At 43.2% G+C, this 15,670-nt stretch overlaps 1 protein-coding gene across 1 annotated transcript; it reads right to left on the reverse strand.

Moving 5' to 3' along the window:
• Positions 1-240: 240 nt before the first annotated feature.
• On the reverse strand, positions 241-12,712 carry snrnp70 (small nuclear ribonucleoprotein 70 (U1)). Its single transcript, XM_035761302.2, has 10 exons — positions 12,506-12,712; positions 10,774-10,927; positions 10,587-10,649; positions 10,340-10,394; positions 10,184-10,248; positions 9,769-9,831; positions 9,543-9,624; positions 3,048-3,149; positions 2,811-2,913; positions 241-2,582 (listed from the first exon to the last, which is right to left on the reverse strand). Exons 2-10 carry the CDS (start codon positions 10,918-10,920, stop codon positions 1,769-1,771), a joined length of 1,494 nt encoding a protein of 497 aa, XP_035617195.2. The 5' UTR covers positions 10,921-10,927; positions 12,506-12,712; the 3' UTR covers positions 241-1,768.
• Between the last annotated feature and the right edge of the window lie 2,958 nt (positions 12,713-15,670).

The following is a 15,670-nucleotide window of genomic DNA, read 5'->3' on the forward strand; positions in this document are numbered from 1 at the left end:
ACATTTCACTCTTCCTTGAAAATACGTTTACATTAGCAACTTTTATCGTGTTTACAATTTATTTTTGTCGAAATGCAATACATATGGCGTGAAATTTGCCCCATAAAGTATGATTTAGTTTCTCCCAGTCACTGGCCCACACTCCAGTACAGTAGGTGGCAGCAATGCACCATAATGTCGGATGCCAACCGAAGATAAACCAGGTAGTTTAGATTACTGAAAAGGATGACCGACTAAATGTTCAATATTTAAAATTAAAAAAAACTTTATTTCAGAAGAATCAGAACAATTCCATTCAGGGGGTTCCCCCATCTTGCTTTACAGAATAAAAATGAGCAATATTGGCCAACTCGTAGACATGCACTTTGCAACACATTTCCTTACCCCCCCAATTTTAACTTTGTTCAATAACCAGGTTTCCATCCAACCTTTTTATGCAAGCAAAGTACGGCGGATAAAAAGTAATGACAGGCCTGACGGAAACAAATGTCAACTAGACAAGGTGGAATGTGTTGGTAAAATTAATTATGTCAGTGGAATTTATGCGCAAATATTGATACAATTAACCATCATATCGACGTAAACTTGGGAGTCACGCGTTGACATGTGGTCCTCCCACTACGACTAGTCGGGAAAGCGTGCGGTTCATTAAACTACAGATTAAATCAATTAATATAACTCGCAGGGTGTTGAACGTGCACGGTAATTAGCTTGATGTTACTTTCCAATAAATATCCAGGGTCTTATTCTGGTGACATGATAGTCAATGCTTGGCTACCGTTTGAAAAATACTCACTCTTTTGTCCACATCGCATGTAGGCCACGTGTGCTCTAGCCAACTTCGTGCTGTTGGTTAGAGGACATACGCCAATAACAAAGCTACATAACACATTTTGTGGAGTTAAATGCGATAAGGAAAAGCTAGTTCAATGGGTTTCGATACATCGGAATTTAACCGCAAAATGCATTTTTATGTTCACGAGATCACGCACAGCCTTTGATTTGCAACAAGTCAATTGGATGGAAACATCTTTGGTGGGAAAATGCATATAATGCCTTATGCACATAAGAATATTTGCATGAAAATCTGTCGCCAATTGGATGGAAACCTAGCTATTGGTGTACATTTTCTTGAGAATAGATAGACATATGGGTCCAGACAGTTGAGTAAGATGTTCTCAGGGTTGTACTTTGAAGTGAAAAAGGAACATATGAAGGCTCAAATATATATATTTTTTATTTTCTCATCTGCTTTTGTGGGATCATGGATTGATACAAATCACTTGGGAGGGAGGGGGGTGTTACAAAACCTAAACAACTTAACAACCCCCCAAAAAACAACCCAGGTTGAATTAACACCAATAGATATTTATGAAAAAGACATATTTGAACATTAACTATGCAATCTCTGCCTCACTCGTAAAGGGATTGTAATCAGACAAGTACTTGACAGAGCAGAATGTCAGATTAAAGTTCCGGTTGGGGGAAGAACGTGAATGTCAAGGGACAGTTCAGTTTGGAACCGAGGGACGGGTTTGAAATAATTATTTTGTGGTGTGGACCTTTTGTTGGGGTTCAAATACAGAATAAACAAAACCCTACTTAACCCATAAAGACAGTTTGTTATACCTACACTGCTCCGTTGTGGCTTCTAACAGGGCAGCAGCTCATTACAGTATCATTCACACAAACAGGGAAGGGGGTATGTGGGTTTGATGTGTATATATAAAATTAAAAAAACAGGAACTTAAAAATGGCAACGCCCCGCTTAGTACTCGTCTGCCTGGGTCTCCACCTTGTAGCCGTTCTCATTGGAAACGTAGCCCTCCCCCGACTGCACAGACTCCTGGTCCATCGTCAACCCATCCTGGCTGTTCTCCTCTGGCTGGGGCGGTGCTTCCCCCGCCTCCCCGTTACCCACGTCGTCCTGCTCGGCCGAGGGGGGCAGGAGAGAGCCATGCCGGTCCTCCCTGCGCTCCCCGCCACCCCGCTCCCTGTCTCTCTTATGCTCCCTGTCCTTCTCCCTGTCCCCCCTGCTGTGCCTCTCCCGGTCCTTGTCCCTGTGGCTGCGCCTCCGGTCACGGTCCCGCTCCCTGTCTCTGTCCCGCTCCCTCCCGCCTCGCTCCTCTCCCACCTCTCCCCCTTCCTCACCCACACTAGGCTCTTCAGGCATCTTCTCTGCTCCCTCCCCCATCATACCGTCTCCAAGCCCCATGCCCTCATCCCCCTCGCCACCCTTGCCCCTCTCCCGGTCTCGCTTGCGCTCTCTGCTGCGGCTCCTCCTCTTCCTTTCACCCTTGTCTCTGCTCCTCTCCCTGCTATGACTGTCTCCCCCTGGTCCTCCCCCCCTCTCCCTCTCCCGATCTCTCCTCCTTCCACCCCCTACGCTCTCCTCTGCGGGCCCTGCCAGGCCCAGACCCCTGTCGCCCCTCTCCCTCGAGCGGGTGCTGCGCCTGCGTCTTTCCCGGGACCGGGACCGCCGTCTTTCGCCACCACGCTCTTTCTCCCCCCCACGTTCACGCTCACGGCTGCGCTCTCTGCGCTCCCCTCTGGGCTCAGGTCCACGTTCGCGCTCTCGTTCCCTGAGGTGACGGGAAGGGCAAAAATAACAGTCAACTTGACAAACCGCTACAGAAAACTTCAAGTCAGCCACACCAAAATGTCCAATCCCAAGTCTACCGCTAGCCCAATTTTTCTATATTGCTACATCTATCCATTTCTTTCAGGTCTAATGGATAGGGCCTATTTAGAATAGGGTAACATAACCCTCTCTTAGTGGACCACCCCAAGGGCCCAGTGTAGTTACTCACCCTCCAATTGGGGGGTGGTCATCGTAACGTGAGGTGTCGTCTCTTCCAGAGTGCTTGATGTTGACGTCAGCCCCGCCTCTCCTTGTCCCACCAAGACCACCGCCTGGTTGAGGATACATTAAATTTGTCTATGATTTGTATTTAAAAAAACTGACTAACATTAAAGGGATTCATAAAATGGCCAGTGCAAAGAGAATCTGTTAATTATAGTCACAGAAATCATGTGCAGTTCCTCACCTAGCCTGCGGGGATGCCATCCCTTCACAGTGCGGCCTCTCTCAACATCCACCAGCACTCTCCTTCCATCGATCTTCTTGCCGTCTGCATGCTTGTAGGCAGCTGGAGGAAAGGGAGGGGAATGAGAGAAAGGTAGAGAGGGGTAAGATGGAGCTCTGCGGTTTCAATGGTAAGGTTAACAAAGAGTGCATGAATATACTGACCAGGAGCAGGTGAGGTAGTGTGGAGCTGCTCTCTGGGCAGACAGACCATGTAGTAGTAGACCTTTTTCCACCACTAAATGCTGCATTTACCTGCACATCGATCTTTTTTTGAAGATGTACCACAGTAAGTATTTTGTTGTGCAAGCACTTTACTTCAGTAAATCTTTATTTTGAAAACGTTAAAGAGGGATAAAGAAAAGCATTCTAGGCGCAAATTACAAGTGAGCCGGTATAGCAGATAAATGTTTTTTTTTGTGAACTACGCATTAAATCATTAAAATCGCAAAACATTCCATTTTATTATATAATACATTTGAGAAAACATTGAAGTTTGGCCTATAATGATTGCTGTTTCACGGAGCACCAGAGACCGAAAAGTGAAACGCCGCTTAAAATAATTTAAATCTTACTTAGGTCAAGTGACCACACTGTCAGAGGGTCAACCTCTTACTGTTGCATGGCTCCTTTTACCTTGAAGCTAAAAGGTCATAGTTTAGACCAGGGGTACTCAACCTACGTGGCCCAGAGCCTGCTGCTTTTCTATTCTGCCTCAATTGCCAACCTGGTTTCCCAGGTCTAAATCAGTCCCTAATTAGAGGGGAACAATTGGGGGATGGGGGGGAGACTGGCTTCGAGGTCCAGAGTTGAGTTTGAGGAGATTAGACCAATCAACAGTCTTGACATTGCCCACAACTATAAGCTAAGGAAGCAAGCAAAAATGCTCAATATCAATTATATGCATACCCTTAAAATTATAGTGACGCATGAAAGGCTCAGGTAGCTTTGGCTAAGATTTACCTACAACTATGCATTTAAATTGCTCCATAGTGATATGAAAGGCTGTGTATTTTCAATAACTGTAACTTCCATCTCATGGGATTCTGTGTAAAAATGCATTAAAGCTACCAGTGTCAGCTAGAGACCATTACCAATAATGCATTATTACTGAATATTGCATGTCCCTAGTGGTTAGCCTAGAGTTTAAGAGTGGTGGGGCAGTAACCAAATGTTTGCTGGTTCAAATCCGAGCGGACTAGGTGAAAAATCTGTCAATGTGCCCTTGAGCAAAGCACTTATCCAGAGTGACTTACAGGAGCAATTAGGGTTAAGAGCAATTAGTGGTCCAAGCAGTTGACAGTACTTTGATGTGGAGTGCATTTGAGAGCATGTTGTGAAAAATGCTTGTGCACTTGAAGACAGTAATTCATATAGCAACATACTATTTATTATATTACCCAACCTGACAAATTGATGAGAAATGCATTTGTGCATGTTCACCTAATTGTCACATCTACAACCTCTTACCCAGAAGGAACATCGAATAGGAGTCACCCCCATGGATCAAACAGCCACCCACTTCGTCTAGCCTCTTATAGGTGGAATTGGGGATTTTATACTAGTAGCCAGGTTTCCACCCCATTGGCGACAGATTTTAATGCAAATATTCTTAAATCCGCATTAAAGAAAACGTGAATTTTCCCACCAAACCGAATTGTTGCAGATAAAAATCAGTGCTTGATGACGAAGTTCATATATATTTATTTTATATACAAACATTTAACAACCAATTGTCACAAACTGTTGCGTTTAATAGTAAATGTGCCTACGCTGGTCTTGGCGTGTGCTCTAGCCAACAGCTCGCATATACAGTAAGGGTAGGCTAGTCTACACAAGATAATGGATGAGAGAATATTTTGTCAAACAGCAGTCAAGCATCATGTCACCAGCATAAGAACAAACATTTATTGGAAAGGAGAATCAAGCTCATTGCCATGCACTTTCATCACCATGTGAAGTTCAAAATTCATATATTTTATCTGTAGCCTATTAAACTGCATGGTTGCCAGAGTTGTAGAATTGGAGTTGCTTGACTCCAAGTTTTTACTTCGATAAGACAGTAATTACTATCAATATTTGACCGTAAAAGCACTAACACCGCCATTTCACACAATTCATTTTACAGAAAGATCCCACCATGTCAAACTCTGCATTAATAAAATTGTACCGAAACTTCATGTTTCCATCACAGCTGTCGTGATTTGCTTTAATACGGTATGACTCTTCAAAAACTGGATGGAAACGTAGTTAGTGACAAACCAGGTGGATCCTGCCCTGCAAATGTTGACACCTTAGGCACGTCCTGCAATAGCCATCACCACTGACACGACCACTTCTGGTGTTCTTAGCCCCCAGTTCAGTGAGACATAAAATACCAGTGACATTGGTTTGAATATTTACTCCAATTGCCAGAATACACAACCTTGTATGACAATGCTGCTTATTACACAAACATATCTTCTTACCATATACATGTTGTGCTTCAGACTATAGTGAGGCTAATGTAAATTAGGTTGCCTTACATACAACCTCTGACCTTGTAATTACTTGTCTGGAGGGGGAGATATAGTGGAGGGAATCATCGCGATATGAGAAAATGTGTCAAGTTATATACACATACCTTAGTGGAGGCTTTATGGGCTGCTGTGTTTGTTTTGACCAACTATCTTACCACCACCTGGACAAGAGCGCAGTGTCGGACTCAGAACCGCCGGGAGCATAGGGCTTCCAGTTGCAAGCCAAATTGGCAGGCTCCAGCCACTGCCAGATTTAACACCACAGTCTGCAGCTTCCGAGTCAAACTCAGAACACACACACACAAATATATACTCCCTTGGGCCAGACAGTCTTGGGATCAGTCTCTTATGACCGAAGAATTCGGCAGGATCCATGATGACCCATCCTGGCCTCTACACTGGTCTGCTCTGCTGTGGTAGACGATCCAATGGGAAACGGCAGAGGACTCTTTCCTCTTTATATCCAATTAGAGGGCCTTACCAGAACCACTCGCTTTTATAGCCAGAGGGCCTTACCAGAACCCCCTCTAGATCATAGCAAATCATCACTGTACTTTCATGACACCTCACAGGTTTATATTACCAGGGGGCCTTACCACAACCCCTCACTAATCAAGCCGGGTTTGTCTTACCACAAACCATAACCTTCTCAACCAATCAGAGAGGACTTCACTCAAAGTGGGGTGGGGTTGCCTTAACTCAACCACAAAAAGAAGGCCTAATACATTCTTACTATACACGCACATATATGGTGCATATGAAAAAAATAAGAATTAAGAAACAAAAGGTATGCACCTAGAGAAAATTAGATAAGTGTTTGGTGTAGGCTAGAATAAATGTAGGCAAGTTCAAGTGGTGACATGTTTCCTCACTTGACTGGCTCTATTAGCTATATACACCGGATCCTTACAATCAGCTGTGGTAAAGAGATCTGGGGGTGAGATGACTGCCATGTCTGAATGAGCTATCGCTATGCTCGTCGACATCTGCTCTTGCCTAGTTATATAGTAGGGACAAAGCTACATATGTGCATAAGTATGTGCCTTCCTGTAAAAGTGTTGAGTCCCCTCGTAAGCCAATTCCATTAAAGCCAGCTCGACGCACACAAGACCTTAACTTACAATGCTAGGGGATTTCGTTTTGGGCGTGTGGTCTTTTTGATGCAATGTTATGCAAAAAAAAAAATTTTTTGTAAATGATTATGCAAGAGAACCTGATTTCAGACAACAAATACTAAAATAGTAAAAGCACCTAGGCCTATATGGAAAAGTATTAAAAAGGGATACATCTGAGGTGGCTTTAACACAAAAGGAAAACTCAAAAGGCACCCATTAACTGACTACTGGCCTGGGGGTGCGTTCAATGGTCAAAGCACCAGATCAGTCTTATCAATGTCAGTATTGTTCAAGCAACATTTATGCAGCTTCAAAAAAAATGTGCTTTGCCCATTGAACGTAGCTCCTCTTCCCTAAATAGGAGGATGGAGGGTGGAAAGAAAGCTTACCCATCATACAAACCCATCATACCAACCATATACTGAGCTGTGGTAGTAGGGTGTAGATGTATCATAACCATCATCATCTGCAAGCCAGCTCTGGCCAATAGCCATCACAGATAGGCGGCTGCAGTGGCAATGAGAACAACAAACAGTTAATACACTGCAGAGCCAGCATTGACATCCCCTCACAAGTCAACCCTCACCTGAGTCGCATCATACCAAGGGTGGGCGACCTTGGTCCTGGGGAACACTATTCCCTGCCTGTTCATTGCACCCTGGGTGCATGACCCTAAGTGTTCCAGCAATGAATCAGCGGCCACATTCCAGGCCAGCTCCACTGCAGTCGCGCTGTGCGGACTTGCCTCATCACCAACTAGCAGTCAGGCGTCAGATTCTTATTTTATATGATTTTTAGCTGACATGTAAAACACCTACCCAGGTGTTGTGAGATCTGGCAGTCGGCCTGGAAGGTGGCCAGTAAATAGCAATCTTAGAGAGCAACTGATTTACACCTGGAACACCCTTCTGCCTGATAATTTGTTTAAATTCGATCAATGAGAATAATACCAGCTGGCATGGTAGCTCGCCAGGACCAGGGTGGAGGACCACTGATATGAGCTGATAGAAATGGCCTAGTGTCACAAAAGCACAGAGATGAGGGTACCCAAGTTAACCAGACAAGTTAGGAGGAAGAACTACCCTGTTGGTGACCTGTAGCTTACCGTTGGTTGTCCAACCAGGAAACCTACCTGTTCCACTGATGACTTAACACTCCTAACTATTACAGGCCTAACCTACAGCAAGCAAAGACATTCAAGGTGACCAGAAGAACAGGGCTTAGAAGTTGTTTATACATACAAAAACATAGGCCAAACCTTCCCACCAAATGGCACCGCCACATACAAGTGTCATGGCTGGACTAACTGCACTCACTCAAACAAGTGCAGTACAGAAACCCTTTCGTAGCCTTACTTGAGTCAGTCAAGGTCATCATGCGCCACACAAGACAGACATCACACAAAATTCACTCAGCACCTTGTTTCCCCTAATTAATAACATATCGCCATTCCAAACTCAGTTGTAAAAATATAAAGGATGGATGGATTTTGGGGACCCTTGTGTTCAGAGTTTTAATCTTTAACTCGTATGGACTGTGGGTCCATATTTTTAACCACCTACCCAATAGGCTTGGGCAGTATATCGTATACCGGGGTATTTGGAAAAAGACACGGGATGGTTTTTCCATACCGTCAACACCGTTTAAACTATTTGAGGTTCATTAATACATTTTATTTGTAGCTACTTAAGTAAACACCCATAATCAACTTGTGCAATACGTTAGGAGACAAAGAACAGAGTTCTTCATTTCACCTGTCACATTATTATGAAGCTTACAGTAGTCCCCAGTCATGTGGTGCTTGTTCACAGGCACACAACTACGAGAGAGACCGGAGCCATGGGAGTGACTCACTGTTGTGCAGCATGCGCCAGGTGATTTAATTACACTATGGGAAGTCGAAAAGTTAACTGCCTAAAATGTGCCAACTTCTGCATTTGGTTTGCTAATTTAGTAGCTAGTTAGCCAACTAGCTAAGTGGTTAGCTTCTTCTAAATCAAGCATTCACTTGGTAAAAGCAGAGAATAACCTCCTGGATCAAGAGCCTCGCTGGCAAATATTGGTTTTGTGCTTGCAGCAAACTATCATTTGAGTTACAAAATGTTAGCAATGCGGTCGTTAGCATTCTAACCCGGCAATACCAAATATCCCAGTATGACAAGGTCGGTATGAGGGTATGACAATCTGGATACCGCCCAAGCCTACTTTCCAGCTAGTTCTCCGTCTCTGACCCTTTTCATACCATTGTGCCAATCCAAACCATACTCTGCTGGCTTGGATACTTTCCATTCATGTCCTCGCAGCATAATCAGGCCAGCGCAGTACAGCTCGGTGTGGCTCAGCAGTGTGAACACTTTTTAATTTTTTTTTTTTTTTTTTAAATTTGCCAGATATTAAGAGTGGCCCTAGGACTATCGATAAATGTGAAACCATCGCTGATCCTGGCCCTTCAAAGGGAAATCACACCAAGGACAGCATAAGCTGCTTGTGCAGTACAGAAAATAGATACATTTTAAAAACAGAGCCTAGCCAGTTTACTCCATAAAAGGTGCTATTCAGTCAAGAGGGTTCCTCCTGCACTGGGCAAGAGTACAAGATGCCGATGTTAACTAAAATTCAGTAACCCCAACTGGTACAACTTGTAAAGCTATGGTGAAATTCTAACCATTTGTATGGTCGTAAAATTGATCTCGTGAAATTGTTTCGGTACCTTTCTTTTCAGTCCTTCAAATAAAATACTATCCCACCCATGTACCCTCCCAGCATTCAAACTCATTTGAGATGAGGTGGGTTATGGGGGGGTTGGTCTCTAGTGGTACTCACAGTGCATGTCTCTCTCGTGCTCGTACTCTATGAAGGCGTAGCCTCTGGGCTTCCCTGACCTCTTGTTGTAGACGATGTAGATCTGGAAGAGAGCGACTATAATAATGCTAGCTGAACAAGCTGTGTGTGGGGGGGGGCACACAGAGGACCAATTGCCACTAACAAATGTCTCATAAGTTGTATTATAAAACCAAAGGGTGGTTTAGGAGACAAAGAGTAAACTTACCCGTTTGATGGGTCCGTAGACCTCAAACTCACGGCGAAGCTTGGATTCCGTGGTGTCATAATTCTGCAGCAATGATAACACAGTTAACATCGATCCCATCAGAACTTAGCGGAAAACCCCTTTTCAAATCAAATTTTACTTGTCACATGCTCCAAATACAACAGTGTAGAGTTTACTGACAGCCTGGTCTTAAGAGTTGTCTTCAGAACACACTTCTGGGCTTCATACCATTCAATAAAAAAATGTAAGTTATGCTTCAAGAAGTGGCTGCCTGGTTTTCATTTTATTGCAGAGAATGTATGCTTAATTTGTTATTAATCACTACCTGGCTTTAGTATCAGTGGCCAAGACAGGATGGAAGAGAAGGTAAAGATGCCATGGAACATGGAAGGTAGCCTGTATAATGCACACTTACCACACGAGCCACAAACAGGGTCTTGAAGGCATCCCCCTGAGCATTGGGGTCATTGTGTGGATCCCCTAGAAGGTAGAAGAAAATATTACAACCCGACTTCCATCAATATTCAGTAAATCGTATGAAGGTCACAAAAGCTCATCCATGTCAACTTACAGAGCTTCAGTTCTGTCTCCACAACCGTCTGCCTCCTCTCGATCTTCTCCCTCCTCTGTAAAAACAGACAGGTTAGATAGGCCCCTCAGACTCAAACCCCAAATTGTTACTTTATATCTACATTAGAGCCATGCACTAGTACACCCCATGGAAGATTTCCAGTCTTATTCAGATACGCATTGAAGTTTGATTTAAAAAGTCAACAGAAATGGCCACAAAGGGAAGCGACCCCTCTACCAATTCTCACCTTCCTCTCCAACCTCTCATCGCGAGTTTCTGCCCTAGTGGGGGGAGGGGCATCTCTGGGGTCCTATCAAAACAGTCCAAAAGTTAGAGGGCCAAAGGCATTCAATCAAATAATATACAAAACAGCAAACTATCCATCTCATACACGAAGAGTTTAATTGCACAAGAGCTAGGTAGGTTTGCCTTACCTCAAAGTGCCTGATGAAGGGAGCGATGCCACAGTATGGCTGGTTGTGGTGTTTTTCATGGGGAAGCTTCTCCAACTGGGTCAGAAATGGTATGGGGTCCCGGGGCGCAAATAGGGCCAGCAGATTAGGGGGTAAAAACTGGGTCATCTTTCACCTGCAGCGAGAAAAATTGATGTTTAGTTCATAAACTACGTAGTTACTAATAATATGCAGATGGAGTTGCATCAGTGTTGCCATTAAACCGTGTGGACAAAGCCACAAAGGCTTGGAGGACCATTGTGACAACCATGTGCAGCTCAATTTCTTCTGCAAAGGTAAGGCGACATCTTACTTTCATTTGTGGAACTAGCTTCGAAGCTAGTGTCTAGGAGAACTGATCAATGTTACCAAACAAAGCTCAATCTTCCCTTACCTGGAAGCTTCAAGGAAAATAACATTTACAAGGATATCTAGCTACAATAGTGAATGGTTTAGGCTGACTGCTGGTTATTCATATACACATAAATATAAAAAGCAAACACGTCAGATTTTAGAGTTTGTTCATAAGGAAAATCAAACAATTGGAACAGGGAACACAGATGTAGCTGTTAGTCAGAGATACTTTCTTGGGGGGTAAGGGCGTGGATCAGAAAACCAGCCAGTATCTGGTGTTACCACAATTTGCCTCATGCAGCGTGACATTTGCATTGAGTTGATCAGGCCTGTGGAATGTTGTCCCACTCTTCAATGGCTGTGCGAAGTGGCTGGATATTGGGCGGGAAATGAAATACCTTCTGGTACACCTCGATCCAGAGCATCCCACACGCGCTCAATGGATGACATGTCAGGTGAGATTGCAGGCCATGGAAGAACTGGGACATTGTCAGCTTCTAGGAATTGTGTACAGATCCTTGTGACATGGGGCCGTGCATTATCATGCCAAAACATGAGGTGATGGATGAATGGCACGACAATGGGCCTCAAGATCTTCACGGTATTTGTGCATGAAAATTGTCATCGATAAAATGCATTCCTGACAGACAAATGTTAGTTGTCTGTAGCGAATGCCTGCCCGTAAGGTAAACACCCCCCCTGCAGGCAATGGTATAAATAGTGCACACAGCCATGCATGCAATCTCTATAGACGTAGATTGGCCTCACTGAAGAATTCAGTGACTTAACGTGGCACCATCACAGGATGCCCACCTTTCCAACAAGTCAGTGTGGCAAATTCCTGCCCTGCTAGAGCTGTCCCGGTCAACTGTAAGTGCTGTTAATGTGAAGTGGATAGGGGTTCTTGCAGTTGCAGGAATGCCCATATGCAGGAACGCCCCGAATTTCGGGAAGCAATTGCACCCTTCTCTAGACTAAAACGAACAACGTCACAAAATGTAATCATAATATGCGCACGAAATGTTCCAAACAGTTTCCGGTGAGGACGCCTTTAGAGCTAGTTGTCTGGCTTCCGACTAGACACCTGTGTTGGGCTAACGTTAGCTAACAACGCAGTCAAACAATGGACCACCCTGGATAACGTTAGCTAGCCAATCCACCAAAGCATTTAAGTTAATTCAATGCAGGAAGACCAGACACCTAAAACTAAATATGGTACATTGTAACATGCCTATTTGAGTTAACGTTACATAATCCAGTTTAGTTAACGTTACATATTCCAGTCTACCGAACGACTGTCCACCATAGCATAGGCCTCGTGCCGCCACTCAGGGGTACTATACATTTATACCCTACTCACCTCAGCTCTTCATTCAATCCCTTTAAAACTCCGAGAGCCCAAATCAGGCAACGTGGAATAAGAGCGTGCGCTCTATTTGTTCAAAGCAAGATGATTTCCCACAGATGAATATACTTCAGCAACCGCGAGATACAGAGGATTCAGCTTGGTTAGCTTCTTGCCAGGGGGAGGGAAACGATCTGTCCTCAACTTAAAATGGCGGTACGCCGTAAAGGGACGACAATATCGCAACAGTTCCTCTAATGTTTCACGACACTTCGGGCTAACTTACGTGATTACCTGGTTTCTCAGAGAGGAAGGGGAAGAATCTCAGGTTTGGCACGAAATCTTTCCAAATGTGAGATGTTTGTTTTGAACGGAGCTGTCAATCCAGCAGATTGTAACATCTCTGAAAAAAATACTGTAACCTACCTCGGTGTAAAGATCCCCAAAAATCTTAAGGCTGTGAATTATCTTAAGTTGAACCCTGTAACTGAATCTGTCTACAAAAAATTATCCTCATGGTTAGGGAGGGATTTAAACCTTCAAGGAAGAGTGGTTTTATCCAAAGCTGAGGGGCTATCTCAAGCATCCTATCTTTTTTAATCTATTGACATTCCCAAATTTACTTGCTGTACCTTAGATAGGCTTTTGTACAACTTCATATGGAAAAACAAGCCACATAAGATAAAAAATAGATGTTATCACCAACAGGGTTTGTGATGGTGGTCTAAATGTCTTCGACTTCACTCTCTTCAATCAGATATCAAAGGTCAACTGGATTAAAAGGTACATAAAAATCCTCATAGTTTCTGGAATATTATACCTCATTTTGTCTTTCAGAAGTTCAGAGGGCTTAATTTTTTACTTCAATGTCCATATATTGTGGGTAAACTTCCTGTGAAACTGGCGGCTTTTCACAAGCAGGCTTTAATGTGCTGGGCTTTGTTGTATAAACACAACTTTTCACCTCATAAATGTTTTATATGGAACAATGGGTCGATATTACATAGAAACAAGATGTTAGTTAACCATAAATGGTTCTCGAAAAACATTGTCCTTGTCAGCCAATTAGTTAATATTAGTGGGGATCTATTTACACGGAGAGAATTTATGGAAAGATACAACTTTGAGGTTTCATGCAAGGAATATGACACTGTTATTAAAGCTATACCTAGTGAGATAAAAACTTTACTTCAGAATAATGCATATTTTGGAATATCTCTGATTGTAAGCGATATCCAGGTGAATAGCATTGGTCTACTAGATACGAAATTCAACAATCGTTTATTAAGGGATACTTTCTACAGGAAGTCTATTCCCTCTGCAATATTTTGTTGGGCTTCATCGTTTGATGTAAACTGGCGCCGTGCTTATGTAACAGATGTGAAATAGCTAGCTAGTTAGCGTTGGTGCGCGCTAAATAGCATTTCAATCGGTGAAGTAGTGGTTCCCCTTGCTCTGCAAGGGCCGTGGCTTTTGTGGAGCGTTGGGTAACGATGCTTCGTGGGTGACTGTTGTTGATGTGTGCAGAGGGTCCCCGGTTCGTGCCCGGGTATGGGCGAGGGGACGGTCTAAAGTTATACTGTTACATTGGTGCCGTGACCCGGATCGCTGGTTGTTGCGGAAAAGGAGGAGGTCAAAAGGGGGGTGAGTGTAACGGATGTGAAATAGCTAGCTAGTTAGCGGTGGTGCACGCTAAATAGCGTTTCAATTGGTGACGTAATTTGCTCTGAGACCTTGAAGTAGTGGTTCCCCTTGCTCTGCAAGGGCCGCGGCTTTTGTGGAGTGATGGGTAATGATGCTTTGTGGGTGACTGTTGTTGATGTGTGCAGAGGGTCCCTGGTTCGCGCCCGGGTATGGGCGAGGGGACGGTCTAAAGTTATACTGTTACACTTAGCTCACTCCACACAAATTTATGGTGACCAATAAAGTAAAGGAGATCTAGCTTGATTTCTAAATATATACCAGATGTTACCAGTGAATGCAGTTTTTGTGAACTAGAAACTGAATCTAATGAACACTTATTATGTCATTGTTTTTGGAGTGAAGTGTTCTGGACTGATGTAAAACTATATCTTGGCTTCAAATTGCATACAACCATTGAAATTTCTAAGTTTGACATATTATTTTACTACACTGATTAAATCTCTTTATTTTATTTGGAAAAAGGTTCATACACAAATCAAAATTTATGAAGAAAAATACTCTTTTCTTATTTTTTTAATCTGATTTGGAAAACTATTTAGAGTCTTTAAAACGTATACAAAACAAAATGTTTAAAAAATGTATTCGCTTTTGTCTGTATTTGAAATGATATAATGTGGATTCTTTTTTTTCTAATTTCTTTGTGGAATCCCTCTGGCTGTTATGTTTTTGTTTTGCATGTTACTGTTAATAAATAAATACATTAATTAATTAATCTGCTGACATTTAAAAAATAAAACATTTAAAAAAAGGGAAGAGAGAGGCCCAACTCAGGGGAAAATATGTCTCCCTCCAACAGGTGGCGTTTTTCGTTGTTTCACCCATCAAGCAAGGAGTTTTTGTACGGAGGTCAATGAAAGAGTGTCGAATTTGGTCAACAATAAAAAATAATGGCTTATTTTCAACCTGAGGTTTATTTGATCTAATAGATGTTTCATAATGCTTAAGTTGTTACGAGTGTACTGATATAAGTAGGACACGTAACATCCTGACAACTTTGAGAAAAAACACTTTATATCGGGGTTGTCTCGAGATGGATATGCATATTCATGGTATAAGGCTAGTAGCATAGCATATCTCTCCATTAAATACAGGCGGCTGATGTCAACAACCCTCATCGAATTAAAAATTGTCAAAGACTAGCTCCAGCCTACCTTTTTTTACGGTCGGATGCCAAGCAGTTGTCATACCAGGTGGTGATGCAACCGGTAAGGATGCTCTCAGTGGTGCAGCTGTATAACTTTTTTTAGATCTGGGGACCCATGCCAAATCTTTTCAGTCTCCTGAGGGGCAATAGGCATTGTTGTGCCCTCTTCACGACTGTCTTGATGTGTTTGGACCATGATAGTTTGTTGGTGATGTGGACACCAAGGAACTTGAAGCTCTCAACCCGCTCCACACCAGCCGCGTCGATGTGAATGGGGGTGTGTCCAGACCTCCTTTTCCTGTTGTCCATGATCAGCTCCTTTGTCTTGATCA

The sequence above is a fragment of the Oncorhynchus keta genome, chromosome 5, assembly GCF_023373465.1.
Source record: "Oncorhynchus keta strain PuntledgeMale-10-30-2019 chromosome 5, Oket_V2, whole genome shotgun sequence".
Taxonomy (NCBI): Eukaryota; Metazoa; Chordata; class Actinopteri; order Salmoniformes; family Salmonidae; genus Oncorhynchus; species Oncorhynchus keta.